The 19,032-nt window shown below is 49.8% G+C and overlaps 1 protein-coding gene across 6 annotated transcripts in view; it reads right to left on the reverse strand.

Moving 5' to 3' along the window:
• Window positions 1-18,613, reverse strand: part of HIP1 (huntingtin interacting protein 1) — a 169,628-nt gene extending 151,015 nt beyond the window's left edge. The window contains exon 1 of one of the 6 annotated variants that reach the window (XR_016439035.1): window positions 18,371-18,565. Coding sequence is in view for 5 of the 6 variants with exons in the window: in XM_090026501.1 (XP_089882627.1) it covers window positions 18,371-18,487 (117 nt within the window). In the remaining variant the exon portion in view is untranslated. Of the gene's footprint in view, window positions 1-11,655; window positions 11,680-18,370 lie in introns of those variants that run through there. The other 5 variants (XM_090026504.1, XM_090026501.1, XM_090026499.1 and 2 more) reach the window with 5 other exon arrangements.
• Between the last annotated feature and the right edge of the window lie 419 nt (window positions 18,614-19,032).

Consider the following 19,032-nt stretch of genomic DNA (forward strand, 5'->3'; position numbering starts at 1 on the left):
TAATTTCCAGAATAAGCATTATGTCAAAAAAATTGGCAGGGTTTCTGCATATAAGAAACAAATGCCATGATCCCAAAGAACAATGTAGGCAAAATAATATCATCTTGCAACCAATTGTAAAAAAAATTAAAAGTTCTGAGTTAGTGACACCACTGGGGACATAAATAAGCCTGTGACAGATTCACTGAAAAGAAACCAGATGACTCATATTTGTTGTTCTTTGAGGCCAAATACAGTCTTGGTCCTAGGCACCCTGAATTTCTATTTGAATCACTGGAACCTGAGCACTGTGAATCCAGCATTACGTAAGTGTCCAGATTCTCGGATCTCATTTTCCAGAGATGAAAAACTTTAAATAATACAACGTATTACCTAATCACCTAGGATGGGCTCATCTGGCTTAATTTATCACTTTTCAGAAACAGGAGGTATTTTTTCCTGTACAATGCTAGTGTCAACATGATTCTTTAAATATCTGCTCAGACAGAATATATATAGTAACATTCTGGCACTTTAAAAGGAGACTAATTTCTTGTGGAAGAACTGAAGTTCTTAGCAAAACTGATTGATGGACAGAGCACCTGAAGCATGAAGAAAAGAACGATTTTAAGAACGGTGATTAGTAGTAAACTAGCTTTTTCTCTGAGCTCATGACTAGCATGGAAATGTGCCCTATGTAGCTGTCCCATAAAACCCCAACTAAATTCACATGGTTGCTGAGAAGGAGAATCAGAAAATAACTCCCTTCCCACCCACCACCCCCATTATGTACATGAAAGAAGAAAGAAGGGAGGTGGAAGAGATGATTATATCATTGGGTGGGGAAGGGGATTATTTTTATTTGGGCTGCCAAAGCACTTTCTTATCATACCAAACCATACTGCAGTGGCACTGCTTCAGTCATATGCAGTGGGGTGCGCAGCGAGGTCTTACTAAAAAAATTAGAGTCCATCAACTTGGGAGGCAAACAGAAAGTATAGGGCATGCGGGCAGCGGACCAGAGCTCTGCCCTGGCTCCAGCCCACGCCGTCACCACTGCAAGATCCAGGCCCCAGCCCAGAGCAGCTCCCCACCAGCCACATGGCCTGTCAGCTCCATGGAACCCCTGGCCCTGCGCGGTCATGGCCCCACCACTCCTGAGGTCAGCCAGTTTGTGGGGTGTGGGATTGTGTGTGGGGGATGGTGTGGCTGTGGGGTTTGCAGGGGAGGGTTTCCAGGTATGGTGGGGCGTGTATGGGAGCCCCAGCAGCACAACCCCCTGTACACCCTGTGGTACCTCCCCGCCACTGCCAGCAGCGCACAGTCCCAGCACACCCCATGCCCACTCCAGACTCACCCCTGCCAGAGCAGATCAGCCGGAACCCAGGCACAGCCCTGACCCAACCCATCCTGCACCACCCACCCATAGCACATCCTGCTGCACCCTGGGCATGCAGTGTGGCTGGGGTATCTTCACAGCTCCACTGCCTTTCTAGGCAGCATGGACGGTGGCAGCTCCTCCTGGCTGCTGCCATCGCTGGCCCCAGCCCTACACTACCAGTAGGGACCCGTGCTGTACAACACCGCCCCAGTGCACTGACCCCGCTGCCACCAGTATCCTCCAGGCTCTCCTGCCCAGGCTCGGGAGTGGTGACTGTTGCTTAGTGCAGGGTAAAGGCAGCTTCTCCCCCTCCCAGCAGTTCTCTGCTGCAGCTACCTGGAGTCTGCACAGGGCTGCCCTGCATCTATGCTACTGTCACTGCTGCCTCTGAGCTGCCCCATGGGCCAGCAGTGGCAGCTTGGAGCAGATGAAGGGCAGCCCAGCATGGTGCAGGCTCTAGGAGGCTACACCAGGAAGCACTGGCAGCACTGAGGGAGGGGCTGTTTTTATTCCACACTGAGCAGCAGATTCTGTCCTGCACTGCTGAGCCTGAGCAGATGAGCCTGGACCAGGCACAGGGCACACAGGGTCAGGGCTGTGCAGCGTGGGTCTCCACTGGTACTGCGGGACTGGGACTGGTGGTGGCAGCAGCAGCCGGAAGGAGCCACTTGTCACCTGGGCTGCCTAGAAAGGCAGTCCAGCTGCGGAGCTGCCCCAGCCCTGCTACAGCTCAGTTGGTGGCAGAATGTGCCATGGCTGGACTGTGCCTGGGCCAGGGGATCAGACCCGCTGCCCATGGACCATATTTTGCTCACCCCGGTACAGCATATGAGCTGGACTAAGAGTAAGCCTCTGTATCCAAGACTTTACAAAGCTAAAAGCAACAAATATTTATTGACAGTTTTACTCACTAGGATGGGCTCCTGAGATAATCTTCACAAGGAGCCCAGGGGAGACAGCAATCAAACAACATAATGTAAACATAGAGAAATAAAGCAAATTTACTTTAGTGCTACTTCAGTGGTCCTTCTAGACATAAACACATTAAATAATTCAACTGTACTGCTAGTCTGGTGATACACTATTGCTTGCCGATTGGAGTCCTAAAATTCATGAAATGACCACATTCATGAATTTGCTAGTTTCAAGTACACCCTAACCCTGATGTTACAGCTCTTTCTAGATGTATAGCTCTTTTAAAAATATCTATGGCAAGTACTTTTTCTATTTCCATTTGAGGAGTGCCTATCAGTCCCAGTTAGAAGGTAGGATGCCAGGGCTCTACACAGGCACAAAACAAAGTGGTCCCTGACCCAAACAGCCCATAACCCAAGCAAGACAACTACACAGTTCCTCTCCCCTTTGGTATTTAGTGCCTTTCCTGAGAAAATTCTGAGGACTGAGGGGAAGAGTTTATACCTAATATTTGGAGGAATATCAGATTTCTGACTAGCCTTGGGGAAATTGTGCTTCCTTCCCTTCCTCAGCAATCATCCCAAATTGTCCTCGGGAATATCACAGCCAAAACTGAAAGTCTATTTTTGTCACTGGGTGCCCATAGTGTCCTGCTTAAAAATGAACAACCAGAACCATATCAATAAGACCTTTCCTACACTAGATTTCCCTTCCTAGTGGGGAAGAAACAGGAAGAACTCGCACGCCTACTTGCAGATAATAACTTTGATTTAGTGGGGCTAATGGAAACCTAGTAGGAACCTACCCATGACTGGGTACACATTGAGGGCCACAGGTTGTACAGAAGGTACAGAGTAGGAAGGAAAGGGGGCGGGGTTGCTCTCTATGTATAGGAGCATTACACATCTACCCTAATCAAAATGGGATCAAAGGAAGAGAAAACTGAGGCATTGTGGGTTAGGATACATAGAGGTCGAGGGGACAAAGATTTGGTGCGGGGGTGGGGTCTGCTACAGAACACCAACACCACACCAAGAGGAAAAGCTAGAATTGGTATTTCTGAGGCAGCTCTCAGAGGCTGTACAGTCTAGGGACGTGGTTGTCATGGGGGACCTAAACTACCCTGACATCTGCTGGGAGGAGCAGTCAGCCAAATCCAACTGTTCCCATTGGTTCTTAACCTGCATGCAGGACCTTCACCTAATGCAGGAGGTATATAGTCCCACTAGGGGGAATGCCTTACTGGACTTGGTGTTGGCTACAGGGGAAATCTGTAGCTCCCCTACCAGGTTCTCATGGTCACCTTGGGGACAGTGACCACCAATCAACTGAATTCACCATATGACATAGGGTAGAAGTGCTTGACTTTAGGAAGGATAACTTCAGTGTGCTTAGGAGTCTAGTCAATGATGCACTGCAGGATAAGAGTATTGGCAAGATGGGAGTCCAGGAAGAGTGGTCATTCCTAAAGGAAGCAATCCTTCGGGTGAAGAGGGAGAGTATCCCAGTACAAGGGAAAAGAGGGAAAGGAGCCAAAAAACTTCCTTGCTTAAACAGGAAAATCCAGGGAAGCCTAAGGAAAAAAAGGCAGGCATATAGGCAGTGGAAGCAGGGGGAAGTGCATAAACTTGGCCTGCACTTGCAAGGAGGCAGTTAGAAAAGCCAAAGCAACAACAGAGCTGAGGCTGGCAACACAAATTAAAATAACAAACAGTCTTTTTTTTTTTTTTTTTTTTTTTTAGGTATATAGGGAGTAAAAGGAAGGTGCAGGGCAGCATAGGACCCCTATTGAACAAGAAGGAGCAATTAGTGACAGACGGGGGATAAGGCTGAGCTATTCAATGACTTTTTTGCCTCAGTATGTCTGAACAGAGGTCAAGATAAGTCTTCTAATGGGTTCTTAGATGGGCATCAGAGGGACACCAGCCCATTAACTGTCAACGCTGACTTGATGCAGAGTCATTTGGATGGACTGGATGTGTTCAAGTCAGCAGGCCCGGATGAGCTGCATCCAAAAATACTGAAGGAATTGGCTTGTGTCATAGCAGAACCACTAGCATGGCTGTTTGAGTGCTCGTGGCGCTCAGGTCAATGTCCTGGAGGACTGGAAAAAGGCCAACGTGGTCCTTATTTTCAAGAAGGGGAGGAAGGCGTATCCAAGTAATTATAGGCCAGTCAGTCTCACCTCCATCCTTGGAAAGGTCTTTGAAAAAATTATGAAGGATCGTATTTGTGGGAGTCCAGCAGGAAAAATAATGCAGCAGGGAAACCAGCATGGATTCGGAGCAGGTAGATCATGCCTGACCAATCTGGTTTCGTTTTATGACAGGGTCACAAAATGCTTAGATACAGGAATAGATGTCATTTTCTTGGATTTTAGCAAGGCTTTCGATATGGTATCTCATCCCATTCTCATAAATAAACATGGTCTGGTGGGTGGCAAATTGGTTTAGCGGCCACACCCAGAGAGCAGTAGTAGATGGGTCATTATCAACCTGGAAGGATGTAGGTAGTGGGGTCCTGCAGGGTTCAGTCCTTGGACCTGTACTCTTCAATATCTTCATCAGTGACTCGGACGTGGGTGTGAAGTGTACTCTGTCGAAGTTTGCGGACGGTACTAAATTGCGGGGTGAAATGCACACTCTGGAGGGTAGGGAATGATTGCAGACAGACCTGGACAGGTTGGAAAAGTGGGCAGTACACAATAGGATGCAGTATAACAAGTGCAGAGTGCTGCACCTAGGCCACAAAAATATCCAGCACACCTACTGGCTGGGAAGTCTCCCTCTCAGCAGCACAGAAGCAGAAAGGGATCTCAGAGTCGTAGTGGAAGAAATCTTCAGCAAACCCAACCACACTTTATCACAGACGCATGACAAATAGAACCAAAAAGGTGATACTTCCCCTCTATGCAGCATTGGTCAAACTACAGTTGGAGTACTGCATCCAGTTTTGGGCACCGTACTTCAAGAAGGATGCTGAAAGACTTGAGAGGGTCCAGAGTAAGGCCACTCATACGGTTAGGGGCTTACAGAACAAGCCCTGTGAGGAGAGACTGAGGGACCTGAACTTCTTCAGCCTCTGCAAGAGAAGGCTGAGAGGTGATCTTGTGGCTGCCTACAAAATTCATTAGGGGGATGCAACAAGGGATGGGAGATGCTCTGTTCACCAGGGCGCCTCTTGGGGTAACAAAGAACAATCGTCACAAACTGACAGAGAGCAGATTTAGGCTAGAGATCAGGAAAAACTTCTTCACAGTAAGGGTGGCCAAAACTTGGAAAGGAGGTGGTGCTCTCCCCTACCTTGTAGTTCTTTATGAGGAAGCTGGATAGGCATCTGGCTGACCCAGCACTCTTTCCTGCCTAGGCAGAGGGTTGGACTCAATGATCTGTTGATGTCCTTTCTGACCCTAGCATCTATGAATCTTAGGGATTCTCTTTGTTGCAGTGCATAAGGAAATTTTACTTAAGTGTAGCAAGGATAAAACCCAAACATCCTACATCTCCTTCACAGATCTGCCAATATTAGATAATAACTGTACTACTACACCTTGCCTTGGAATGACTGTACTGGAGCACATTACAATGTAACAATGCATCCACATATCAAAATAGAATACCTAAAGCATTCTCACCCTGTTGTTAGGCTCCAACACTTGAGTTGACCAGAGGCCCTATTCAATAACTAAGAGGGAGAACACCTTTTGCTGCAGACAGCAGAACACAGACCAGTGGTTTGAAGTTGTAGCAAAGTTAGGGTTAGACTGAATAACAGGAAAAAATTCTTCACTGTTAGTACAGTGAGGCAGTGGAATAGACTGCCAAGGGAAGTTGTAGAATCTCCATCACTGGAGGTGTTCAAGAACTTCATAGACTGTTAAGGGCTGGAAGGGACCCTGCACATCTTTGGGTCCAGCCCCGCTCTAGGCAGGAAGACAACTAGGGTTAGGTGACCCCAGCCAGGTGACTGTCTAATCTCCTCTTGAAAACCTCCAGGGTAGGTGAATGCACCACCTCTGGAGAGAGTTTATTCCAATCTGGACACCCTGACTGTGAAGGAGTTTTTCCTGGTATTGAGCCTGAAGGGGCCTTCCAGAAGTTTGTATCCATTGGTCCTGGTCTTCCCTGGGAGTGCCCTAGTGAACAGTTGTTCACTGCGTTTGATGCACTCCTCTGATATAGTGGTAAACTGCTATCAAGTTCCCTCTCAACCTTCTCTTCTTTAGGCTAAAGAGGCCCAGGTCCTTCAGACTTTCCTCGTATAGTTTGCCTTGCAGTTAGATAATCATTGGTCAGGGATGATCAAGAAGTAGCTATTAGGGCCGTGTGAAATGGCTGTTTCATTTCCAATTTGGATTCAGCCATTTTGGAGGAACAGAAATTCATTTTGGTGTTTTGGATCACTGCTCCATTTCAATTTGGCTAAATCTATTTTGGAGTTTCAATGCTGCTTCGGTGCTGATTTGGATCAGCCAGGGAGAGACAGGCACAGCCAGGTGGCTGCAGGTTCTCCTGTGGCTCCTCTGGCTGTGCCTGCTTTCCCCAAGCAGGGGGAGCCACAAGAGAAGCCCCCATGGCTGCCCTGCCCAGCCCCATCTCCCATCCGGCCCTGGCGTCCTGGCACTTTAAAAAAAAAAAAAAAAGCCCCACACTCATGGGCTGTAGTAGCAGCAATCAGGGCCTCTAGGGGCTCATGGCAAAGTGCCCCTGTGCAATGCGGGGAAGTGGGAATCACCACCCCCAACTTGGCACCTGCATGGTAGCTGCCCCATGGCGTGGGTGCAGCATGGCTTGGCAGGGTGCTGCCTGAGGGCTGGGGCCGCTGGGACTGAGCAGTGCCAGGCTCTGGTTGACAGGTAGAGTCACCCCAGCTCCCAGACAGTGTGCAGTGCCCTGCTGAGCCATGCTGCACCAGCACAATGCGACAGCTGCCATGTGGGCACCAAGTGAGAAGGTGGGCAATCTCTGCTGCCCCGCACTGTGTGGGTGTGAGGGGGATCTGCCGCAGGTCCCTAGGGGTCCCAATCACCACTGCTACAGCCAGTGAGTGCAAAGTTTTAAAAAAGTGCTGGGAGACTGGAGCTGGGTAAGGGATGGGGCCACACAGGGCAACAACAGGGGCTTCTCCTGTAGCTCCTCCAGCTGTGCTTGTCTCTGCCCCAGCGGGGGGGAGCTGTGAGAAAAGACCCCGTGGCTGCCATGCCAGGCCCCATCCCCCCTCTGGCCCCAGCCTCCCAGCACTTTAAAAGGAAGGCTGTGGGGCTGTGCTGGACTCTTCCCCGGGGGTGTGGTCCCACAGATCTACATGCAGCATGACAGCAGGAGGCCGTCCCCCCCCCAGAGCACTGGGATTGGAAGGGGCCTCAGGGACAGATCACAGACATTGGCTAGCTACAGATGTCAATGTCAGAGCAGTCCTTCCCTCCCCACCTTGCTCCCTCTTCCGAGTTTCTGGTTCTCCACAAGCTCACCTCCAAAACATTTTGGATGGTTTTGTTTAGTTTTGGAGATGTTTCAGAGCCTTCTGTTTTGTTTTGGATTTGGTGTTTTGGGCACCAAAATAGTCCGAAACACCTCCAAAACAAAATGGCTGCCAAAGTTTCACACAGCCCTAGTAACTATGCCTATGCTATGCTATAGGTATTTCCCATGCTTCTGGGCCATTCAGGGTCAGAAAGGAAAATTGTCAGAGGTTTTTTTTCCCCCCACCTTCATCAGAGGCATTGGATGTTGCCTACAGCCAAGGCTGGGGATTTTGACTAGGAAGTGCCAGGAGGCTGTGTTTAAAGAATAAATAAAAATAAAAAGATGTTGTTTAAAGCTATCTTCACATTCAGCAACATCTCCTCCATGCAGCAGCCCAGGAAGCTCTCCTAGCCAGGGTGAGTCAAAAGAAAGAGCAGTTCTGCTCTGGAAAGATAAATCCTTTTCTGTCCCAAAGGCAGACACTTTGCCAATGGATAAATCTATTAAACTAAGGAAACTTGCGCAACACAAGGAGCCAAATGAAAGATTCTCATCATGTCTAAAGCCTTTCCACGCCAACCTCAGAGGATATAAAAGTTAGGCAAAATAGTAAACTAGTACAATCCAGTCCTGTAAGAAGACTCTCCATATGAACATGTCTTTTGCACTTAGGGTGCTTCCTCGTGTTTTGATGCCAAAAGTCTATGTGGGTAAGGAGACATGTTAGAAGTGGATTTGTTGATAAGACAAGACAAACAAAGCTTAGTTTTGTAGAAGTCAGTGAATCTGTGAATAGATCTTTGTTGAAGAAAATATTAACATAAAGAGAAACAAGTAGCAGGCTGTATATAAAATCTGGAAGCTTTGGATTAGCATTTGGAAAAACTCAGAAGTAATTACCTGTTGCCTTGGCAAAGTTCAGTTTCTGGAGAAATCTCTGAAATGTGATTGTGTATCTTGTAGTGGAATAAAAGAAGGAGCACTGCAGTGGAGACTGAGGTATTCAACTACCAAGAGATTTAGAGACTGGTTCAGAGCTGTGAAAGAAACAGTATCTTTTTGGGTATTGGGAGTTGTCTAGAAAAAAAAACCACAACGCTTCATAAATTGTTGCCTCAGACAGTTTTCAGGACTCTTCTAGTTTGGGTCTGAGACCCTAATATTAAAAAAAGGCACCCTCCCATTTATTTATTGTCAAGAAAATGGCATTCAGATGACAGAGACATTATAAACTTTACACAGGTTCCCCATGTAGTTGATGGCACCTTGCTACCTACCAGCGATACATATACCAGAAGCCTTAGCCATGTAGTAATTATCATATTCTGTGGCAAAAGAGTAACTCAAGGTAACAGTCACAATACATATATGAAATAACAATTCCATTAGTTTGGATAGTCTGAGGTCATTTACTGAAACACAGGACTTGCTGCTCTTTGTTAACTGCAGCGAAGACATTCAAATCTGAAATATATAGGCTTCACTGTCTTCTGATATTGTCGGAGTGTCTCTAACAAGAATGACAGAATGACAATTGCATCTGTTCCCCTTTGGGACCTCTTAGATTTCAGAGCTAGTCCCAGATCCAAATATAATATTAAAAATAATTTTTTTTTTCTAGGTAGCGAACAAAAATTAGTCCTTATTCATAACCTCATCACAAACCTTAAAATTCAATGTTTCTCTTTCTATAATAAGACCCCAAATTCATTATTACTCTCCATCTCTACCAGTGACTCTCAACCAAAATGTCAAGGTGCCCTAGGGTGCCATGAGATCCTTTGAAGGGTGCTGCAGTAAGTGCAAGGAGATAAGCAATAAGCAAGCTACACAGAGATAAGCAGGTAAGGGCAGGCTCAGGTACTTCCTGATGGGCTGCTCCCCTACTCCCAGTGCCAGGGAGTTACTCTATTAAAAGTGCATCTCTGTCCCCCACTGGCAAGGAGGCAAGTATTGTAATAGTTAGTTTTTCATCAAGGTGGCACTCAATTCATAAGAATAATGGAGGAGTGCCTGGAGTCCAAAAAAAAAATTGAGAATTACTGCTTTACCATTAAGATATTAACCCATACTCAGGTAATCTGCCACCTCAATGAATACTGCCCCACCACCTTATTTGCTTCCTATCTATAAGTCTGTCAAAACCACCCCCTCCTCCCACTGCTTTGATCAACTCTCCCACTATTTCATGTATAGAGAGCTCTGTACACTAATAAAAAAGGGACTCTGTTTGGGCTGCACCACCTTCGATCTTTATTTTAAGTGTGCTTTATTTAGTGCTGCCGATTACAACCATGTGCATTTCAACCTGTGCTCCCAAGCACATGAAGCTTCTTGGTGTCACCCACCAAAACATCCCTCCTACAACTGTTGTTCTTTCCCTGTAATAAGCAGAACTCCCCAAAAAACCAGACGAGAGAGACAGAGACATTTGTGTGGATCAGTGCATTATATTCTTTATTGTTTGAAGTCAGAGGTTACCATCATAGAACCCACAACAGGTACCAATATGTAGCCTCCTAGGTCTTGTAGTCATTGAGTGCAATGGTCATTGAACCAGTTTTCCACTTCATGTTAGGCATACTGCTCCAGGGCCAAGATTTGGGTTTTTTGTTACACTCTTCCTGATGTAGCGGGTAAACTGAGTTAAACGAAGGCTTTTAGCCATAGTCCAGGCCTTCCCAGAACTAAGCAACAAAGTTGAACAGAGCACCTTCTGTGGCACTGGGAGCAATGTTCCCCCTAAGGAGCAGCAGTCTGTGAGAGCACCACCTTGGTCTGTGAGCGTACCGCCTCGGACCAACATGGGACACTCGCTGAAGGGGGCTGAGGGCTGGGAGCCGGAGGCTGGGGCCAGAGGCTGCGGGCCAGGGGCTGGAGCTGGGAGCCGGGGGCCAGAGGCTGGGGCCAGGGGCTGGAGCTGGGAGCCAGAGGCTGGGGCCAGGGGCTGGAGCCTGGCACAGGCTCTGCTGGCTCCAGGGAAGTACTCCACTCAGGGAGGAGCCACTGCCTGCCCCAAGTGAGGCTCCGCCAGCTCTGGGACACTGTGGGACACACCCCCAGAGGCCATGCCAGGGAGCATAGCAGTGTCCTGGAGCCTTACTTGGGGCAGGCAGCAGCTCCTCCCCGAGGTGAGGCAAGGCAGGGATGGAGGCTGGGGCAGGCAGCTGGTGCGGGCTCCACTGGCTCTGGGGAAGTGCTCCACTCCCCGGCCCTGATACGGGGGAGTGGAGCAGTTCCCTGGAGCCCGTGCCAGGCTCCGGTTCCGGCTCCAGCCTCTCCTGGTGTGCAGCCTTGAAAAGGCTGTGTACAGCTGCAATTTTAGCTGTGCGCGGCCGCGCACGCATGCACCTTAGAGGGAACCTTGACTGGGAGATGTGAATATTGTGACTGGGCGCTGTGGTGGGCCAGTAGGGAGCACCCCTGAATTAAGCTACCTGCTGCAATGAGCCCAACCACCTTCCAGTTTCTGAGGGTTCCCAGGGGGTGCCTCATGTCCAACTGACCCCCTTTCTGGAGCAACCTGCAAGCCTGGGGGTAACACCACCACCACCCAAGGTTTGGACTGATCTTGGACCTGTGCCCCATGGGAAACACAGGCCTAGTAGTACTAGAGGGTACTTGACCCACTGCAGGAACTTGGGGTGCTTCCCTCAGTCTGAAGTACAAATAGTGGTCTCCCTTAGTCAGCTGAATCCAGGGGACCCCAAAGCATAATCTAGACCATCTCACTAAAACTCCCATGCTACATACAGACGAAAACTTTATTGGTTACAAGGAGCAGGTTTGGAATCGGGTACAGGGTAGAGCAATATCAGAGAAATACCTTAGAGCAAACAGTGGCATGGTAACCTTTGATCACACATCTGAGTTACTGCAAGCTATATATAGTTAGATCTCAAACAGCTTACTCACAAGTATCATCCAGAGGCAGATGGAGATTCCCTCTGGAGGTAAGCAGTCCGCTGAACAGGAGTTTCAAGAAAGAGAGCGAGTTTCAGATGGTCCAGCTTCTCTGAGAGTTCTCATCACGGCTGCTGCCCCACCTCCTGGGCAGTGCTTAACTCATATAGACCTTGTGACCTCATTTACCTGATCCAATGAAGGTCACCAGCTGTTGGCTGCCAGCCAACCAATTTGAAATCCATCACTAGTTGCTGGGCAGACTGGCAGGGTCTCTAGCCCCCTCCCAGTCATGATGACATTGCTTAGAACAATAGGGAGTTTAAGCCCCCACCCAGGTGTGTGAGGCCAGAGTAGGCAGAGGGAGCAGGTTTCCCCCTCCCTCAGAAATGTATTCAGCTCAGGTTACGACTCAGGGTTACCCGCCCTCTGCAGTGACCATGATAACCAAATTGTCAGATTGGTCCCCTGCCTGATAGATAGCAGAGTTTGGGGAGAGATAGAGATGGCAACCTGCCACAGGCACTAGGTAAGCAACGGACAACAGTTTTCCTATAAGGAATGTGGCAGGCACAGTGCCAAGGGATTGGTGCACCATAAAAGGAATGTTTGGCACAGAGCCAGGGGACTGAACAATTTGGGATGAAAAAGCTACAAAAGTAGTAGACAAACAAAGAGGCAGTGTGTGTTTTGTGTTGCCACCTGGGGAGACAGGAGCAACCTTGGAATGCTTATTGAACAACAGGGATTCCAGAAACTAACATCCCACACACCCAGCAGAGGATCTGAGGCCGGTACCACAGAAGGTCACTGTTGTAACATCTGAAGAAACCACTTGTCAGGTCATATTAGAGGGAGGAAAACTGTAATAAAGCCTAGGGATTGATATTAAAAAGTTCACTTAATACCACATTGGACAAGTTGCTGTGTCAATCCTTGGAGGACTCTGGCAAAAAGAATCCTAATAGTAGTGTTCCACACTTTTGGGTTTTTTTTTTTTTTGTTTTTTTTTTTACCAAATTTCACCGATAAATTACCTGATTTTTTTTATTGAAGTTATTCAGTTTTTACTGATTTACACCCACTTTTCACATGCCCCCCCGTGCCTCCTGGGACCCATGCAGCAGCAGGAGCTGCCACCCCATCCCCATGGCCCCCAGACAAGCCGCAGCTCTGTTCTGCACTCCACCCTGCCCTGGCTGCGCAATGCCTGGCGGGGCGGCCACAAGGGTTCCAGGGGCTCTGTCCCCTCCAGCCCGACGGTGCAGTCACCCCTGGGTGGTACAGGGCTGGGTTCAGGGTCAATGCAGAGAGGCAACCATGGCCAGTGCTGGGCTGGGGCGTGGCAATTCCCCCCCACTGCCCCTTCCGGCAGGAAAATCTGCTGGGGTGTAGGTGGGGGGGGCGCCACGTGTGCGCATGCATGCTCATCCCGCCCCTCCCCAATTTATCATTTCCCTCAATTTAAACCATTCTTTTGTTTTCTTCCTTTTATCCCAATTTTAACCTGGTTTTATGTTTGGAAGATAAACCCTGAAAAATTCCAGGAATTTTTTTTTTTTTTAAATAAAAACCAAAAATGCAGAACACTACCTAGTAGTAACACCTGTCAGCAATTGTTTTCCTGGTGGCCACTTTTATTTCTTGCTGAATCTGACTCTCTGATCAACTGACGGTTGAGACCTGATCAGTCATTTGGGCCCTGGTCTCTTCTTTCCCTGCATACTGGTTCCCTACCACAGCTGCTCAACAACTGTCTGACTTCTTCTCAACCATGAACAGTCTGTGGTAATTTCGCACAGCCCTAATAATTTCACCGACAGTTTCATTTTGCACTCAAAAACAGCGAAATTGAAATGAAACAGAGAGCTTTGAAAAAGCCTCAAAACAAAACGAGGGAAGTCGAAACTTTTTGAAAATTTTTAAATGTTTTGAGTTTCGAAGCTCAAGCTAGGCTTGCCTGCAGGAAAACAGAAACTAAAGTAAGGAGAGGGAGGGGGAAGGAGTGCTCTCATTATTAACTGCGTAGCTGGCCAGCGACCGTCATGCTTCCCTGAGGTCTCCCAATCCCAGTGCTCTGAGGGAGGGGTGGAAAAGAAGGGTAAAAGGCAGCATTGTTTGAACTGCCCTGCTTTCTGTCTCGGTGTCAGTTACTGAGCTGTGTGCTTCAGTTTTGCCTGTCAGCAGCCAGAGGTGCAGGGTCCCAGAACCCAGACTCCCCCTGCACCCATCTCCTTGACAGCTGGCAGGCTTCGTGGCCACAGCAGGAGCTAGGAGTCCTGCAGTTTTCACCTCTCGTGTCCTCAGACAAACAGAGTCAGTTGCACAGCACCCATGTCACAAGTTTTGCCTGTCAGCAGCCAGAGATGCAGGGCATCAGAACCCAGAAGCCCCTACACCGATCTCCTTGAAAGCTGGCAGGCTTTGTGGCCTCAGCAGGGGCTGGCATGCCTGCAGTTTTGACCCCACTGTGGCTTAACACATACACATAACATGAGTTTTGCTTTCAAGAGTTCGAGGTGCAGTTTACCCAAAACCTCTGCACCCATTTCCTTGAAACTTGGCAGGCTTCACGCCCTCAGAAGGGGCTACCCTTCCTGCAAGTTTCTGGCCCAATTTGGAGTAAATGACAATGTCATAGGCTGTTTTGTGCTTCCCTAGCATAGTCTATGGGCAAAACGTAGAACAGCATAGAAACAGCAAAACTGTTTTGACAAAACTAAATGGAACAGCAGTTTTAAATCGAAATGAAATGCTGTTCCATCAAAATGTCGAAACACAAGCTGAAATGGAACAGTGCTGTTTCACACAGCCCTAGTAATTACTTCATAGGACCGTGGCCTAATAGCAGTGGCTTTCTGCCACTGTTGTGTGTTACAGTTGGATGGCTGAACACAGACCGTCTCCCCTATGCAAAGAAGCATCAAGTTTCTGAGTCCTGCCTGTCTAGATGTTCTCTTAGCAGCCTCCGTGTGTTGCCTGCTCTCCTTCCAGCCAGTTGTAGCAGATTGTTCCTGAGAAAAGTAATGTCCTGGTTCTTCCCTCCATCACTGCCTGGGCTATATATCAAATCCCTGAGAGGGGTATTGCAATGATCCTACAAAGCCAGATAAAAATAGCATCCAGTTCTTTTTGCCTTTTCCATGAGTCTTTTGGCCATCTCGACAGGCAATTCTGTCTTCCATTGCTTTGTGGGTACCCTGGGGAAGAAATCTTGTGCTCACATTCTCATTTTGTGCTAAATCTTTTGAAATCTTCTATATATCAGGACCCGAGTACAGTACAAGTTATTGGGTATGCCACGCTGGTGAAGTGTCTCTTCAGCTTCCTAATTAGAGGTCTTGTTTGAATGTTTTCTTGATAGTCTACCCCACAAAACTCAGAGTAACATGCTACTGCGACCATATAGTTTCTATTGTTGAACACAAATGGATCTGTTCAAACCTTTTCCCAAGGTTGTGTAGAAATCTCATGAGGCTGCAGCATCTCTTTCTGTTGTCTATCTCCATGCTCTTTGCACACCTCACACTGCTTCACCTAAGTCCTCATTTGAGAATTAATGCCTGGCCAGTAGACACACTCCCTAGCTCACCTCTATTCCCAGATGCAAAGCACGTATATTCTTTTCATGACATTGTCTTTAATTGGCAGTGATCACAGCTCTGTCCCATCTTGTGTACATAAGTCACTGACACCCTGCCAGTAGGCAAAACTTCTTGGGGTACTTGTCCTTTGTGGTCTGGCCACCCCTGAAGTACAATTTGCATCACAGCTTGTAGCTGTTCACTCAATTCTGTGTTCTCTTTTATTGCCTAGAGACCCCCTTTGGAGATAGGACGGTATTGTAGCATACTGATAGATTTGATCTCCTATTCTACAGAGCTATGTAGGGGCACAGCTCAGAGTATCTGCAATCAGGCGTGACTTTTCAGGATAGCACCTGATGCTCACATCATAGCACTGAACTCTCAACAGTATATACTGCATCACTTTGGTGCACTCAATACTTCAAAACAAGTGGAGAGACTCTGAATGAAAGGCATCACTGATTGCATTACATACCATGAGTCTAAATGAACTCAGGCTGGTGAAAATTTATTTTAGTTAGCCTATACTGGAGTGGGCAAAATATGGCCAGTGGGCATATTCATCTGGCCCACAGCACCCAACGAACTGCATCCCACCCAGCCTTTCTGACCACAAGTGTGGGAGCGAGGCACTTCATTCCCACCCTCGTGGGTGGAAGGGCCAGCCCCGCTAGCACAGGGCAGGGCTGCTGCTGCAGACTTCTCCCATGTCCTGTTCCTTCCAGGCAGCAGGTAGGGATGCTGGGATGTGGGTGAGGCTGCAGCTGGGCAGGAGCACAGAGCGTGGGGCTGGGGCTGGCTGCAGTGAGGAGCCCATGCCCCTGGGCAGCAGCAGTGAGGAGCATGGGTGGGCAGGGTGTGGGTGTGAGGGGGGAGGGACTCCTCCCACGCTGCATCCATGATGTACAGCCCCGGCAGGCTGGGGCAGCAGGGAGACAGCAGCAGCAGGAAAGGGAGTGCTCTGCTCAGCCCTGCTGCCCGGCTCTGGCCAGCATTATAAGGAGGCTCCTCTGGGCCATTTATTTCCCCAGCACTCCCCATACTTGCAGGGCACAGGAGGAAAGCCTCAGGTACTGAAGTGGGCTGGGGCAGGGAAAGCATCCAGCTCCATGCTGGAGCTTTGCTCCTGTGCCCCGTGAGTGCGGGGAGTACTGGGGAAACAAATGGCCAGGTGAGGGCTGCACTCTTTGCTGCAATGTGTGTTCCAGAACCACACCCCACATGGCAGCCCCCCAGCATACCCTATGCCCCCTCAGACAGCCACACTCCCTCACAAATTCCCCTCCACACACATACCCACACCCTCTAAAACACCCCCACACTCCACCATACATTCCCACCACACGTACACACATACCCCCATGTCACCCACACATCCTCATACCCCGCACCACCCACACACACACCCCCAGCACACCCCCCAATATAAAAGACTAAGAATTTATTTTTGAGTAATTGTGCAATCACCTCTATATACAGCACACAATCACAACAAAAATACTTTTTGTACTAAAATTAAAGTAAGTTATAGTAGGCGTTTGACTTTTAGCATATGATTTGTTTTTTTTCTGGTTCTAAGTTGGCAACCCCCACTCCCAAGAGGAGCATTTCCAGGGGGGAAAGGGGAGGGACTTCTGTCAGCGGTTAGGGGTGAAACTTCCGATCCCAAGATAGAAGCCAGGGGCAGGGCACCTGTCAAGGAGCAAGGCTACTTGACAACTCACTAAACCTCACTAAGCGGCCCTCCACCCAAAATAATTTCCTGCCCCTGGTTTACAGAGTGCAAGTCTACCCTGACTTCTGCTTGACTTCAGATTAACATGACTAACTCCATCTCTCCATTAACACAGGCCATCATGACACATTTAAGAGCCTGGAATATTAAACAGACACTTAAAGCTTATTTGGGAATTGTGCAATAAGTCAATGTAATGATACAAGAGCATTGATTAAATCTAGGGCTATAAACATACTTGTCCTTGAAGTGGGATCAGCTGTGCCAGGATGTATCCCAACAGAGCTGATGGGCTTCACTGGGTGACACAGATACCACCCACTATCCTGCATGGTTGCACCGCTGCTGCTCCTGGGTTCTCCCAGTTAGAGGCCCACACCGGGAATCCTGTAACAGAGGATGCCCCAGGCACCCATACTGTATGCAATCATGCTGCTGCACCCTGGCTCAAAGTATGCCACTGCAAATGGAGAAACTGCACGTTCTCTCATTTGCAGAATGTGTCCTGACTCAGGAGCAATGGCACCATACCTGTGCTTGAGGAAGCCCCCTTACCAGATCTCCAAGGTGCAAGTGAGGAAACCCATTTGCAGAGGTGCACCCCAAATCAGGGCATGGTAATATGATTTGTACCCACAGAATGCCCTGCTGGGAGATTTTCAGGGAACATATGCTCAGTTTGGCTGGAGAGTGCGGGCAGCTCTAGCCCACCCCTACTCTTCCATTATAAAACAAGTGAACATCTGCCACAAAGAGGCACATTAATACATATCATGGCCACGATTTTGGGCATTCATGACACAAGGGGCACAGAAGTCTGCTTGCTTGGGCTCTGTGCCACCATGAAAAAGGCTGCTACAAAAGCAATGCCTGCTTGCAGCCTAAGAGAATGCCCGGGTTTGCATTAGCCCCTGGGCACGTGGGTCTGGAGCTAAACTCAAGCAGGAAACCTCTCCTTTTCGGCAACCACATGCTCGGGTTTGCACAACCTCTGCAAGTGCCTCTGCAGCGTTGATGTGGGAGACCCACCGCCGCACGGTCGCCCAGCTGCAACCGCCAGAGCAGGCGAGCACAGGAGAGGTCCCCGAAGCCGGGAGCCCTCTCTTCGCAAGGGACCAATAAGATCAGGCTGCGCCAGCTCGGCAAGCACCGCCGCGCAGCCCCGGTCCTGAGCTACCAGCGCCTGCGGCGTCAGTCCCTGCTGGAAGCCTCCTCCGCAGGCCAGAGCCCCGCCCGGCCCGGCGCCGCTCCTCCTGGCCGGCTGAGCTTGGACCGGGCTCCTCCAGCGCAGCACGGGGCACCGCCTCGGCCGGGAGAGCCCTAGCCCCGCCAGACGCCCTGCAGCCAGCGCCTCAGACCGGCATGCCCCGCCCCGCCCTCGCGGCCCCGCCCCAAGCCCCGCTACCTGGCTGCGCTCAAAGCCGTCACGCTCCGCGTCCAGGCCGCTGCCCCCCCCGCGCCGGCCCAGCACCTTGGGCAGCGGATTGGACACCTGCTTCATGGAGCTGCTCACCCGGTCCATGGCCCCGCGCGGCGCCCACAGCTCCACTCCCGAGACGAGACGAGACCGGCCCGCCCCTCACGCCCGGCTACGCTATCACGGGCGGACCCGCACCTGCGGCCATTGGCTCCCACGCCCGCCGCTCAGGTGCTGCTGCTACCCGCCCCCTCTCTCTGATTGGTGCTTGTCAACGCCACGGCCCGAGGGCGCTCTAGGCCCCGCCCCCGCAATCTCTGCGGTCGTGGTCGCTGGCGTTGTGCTGGCCTCGGCGCGCCGCACCCGCTCCTCCCTCGCGGGGTCCTGGCGCTTGCTCGGTGCCGCCGACTGGGCGTGCGCGGCCCCTGGCTGCTTCATCGTGTCAAACCCGGCCCGCGTTCAGTGCCGCCCCAGGCTGCGCAACACCGCGCTGTGGGGGCAGCAGCCATGGCCGTCCCCGGGGCTGTGCTGCTGCAGGCCCCTCGCTTATAGCTTTGGGATCGCTGCTGCACCCTTGCTAGACTGTGCTATGGGGCATTCCCAGGAGGCAGCCTCAGGCCTTCTCGGCATTGTAAATGGCTCGGGTGTCC

The sequence above is a fragment of the Crocodylus siamensis genome, chromosome 13 (assembly GCF_052110815.1).
Source record: "Crocodylus siamensis isolate JL-2025a chromosome 13, ASM5211081v1, whole genome shotgun sequence".
Classification (NCBI taxonomy): domain Eukaryota; kingdom Metazoa; phylum Chordata; order Crocodylia; family Crocodylidae; genus Crocodylus; species Crocodylus siamensis.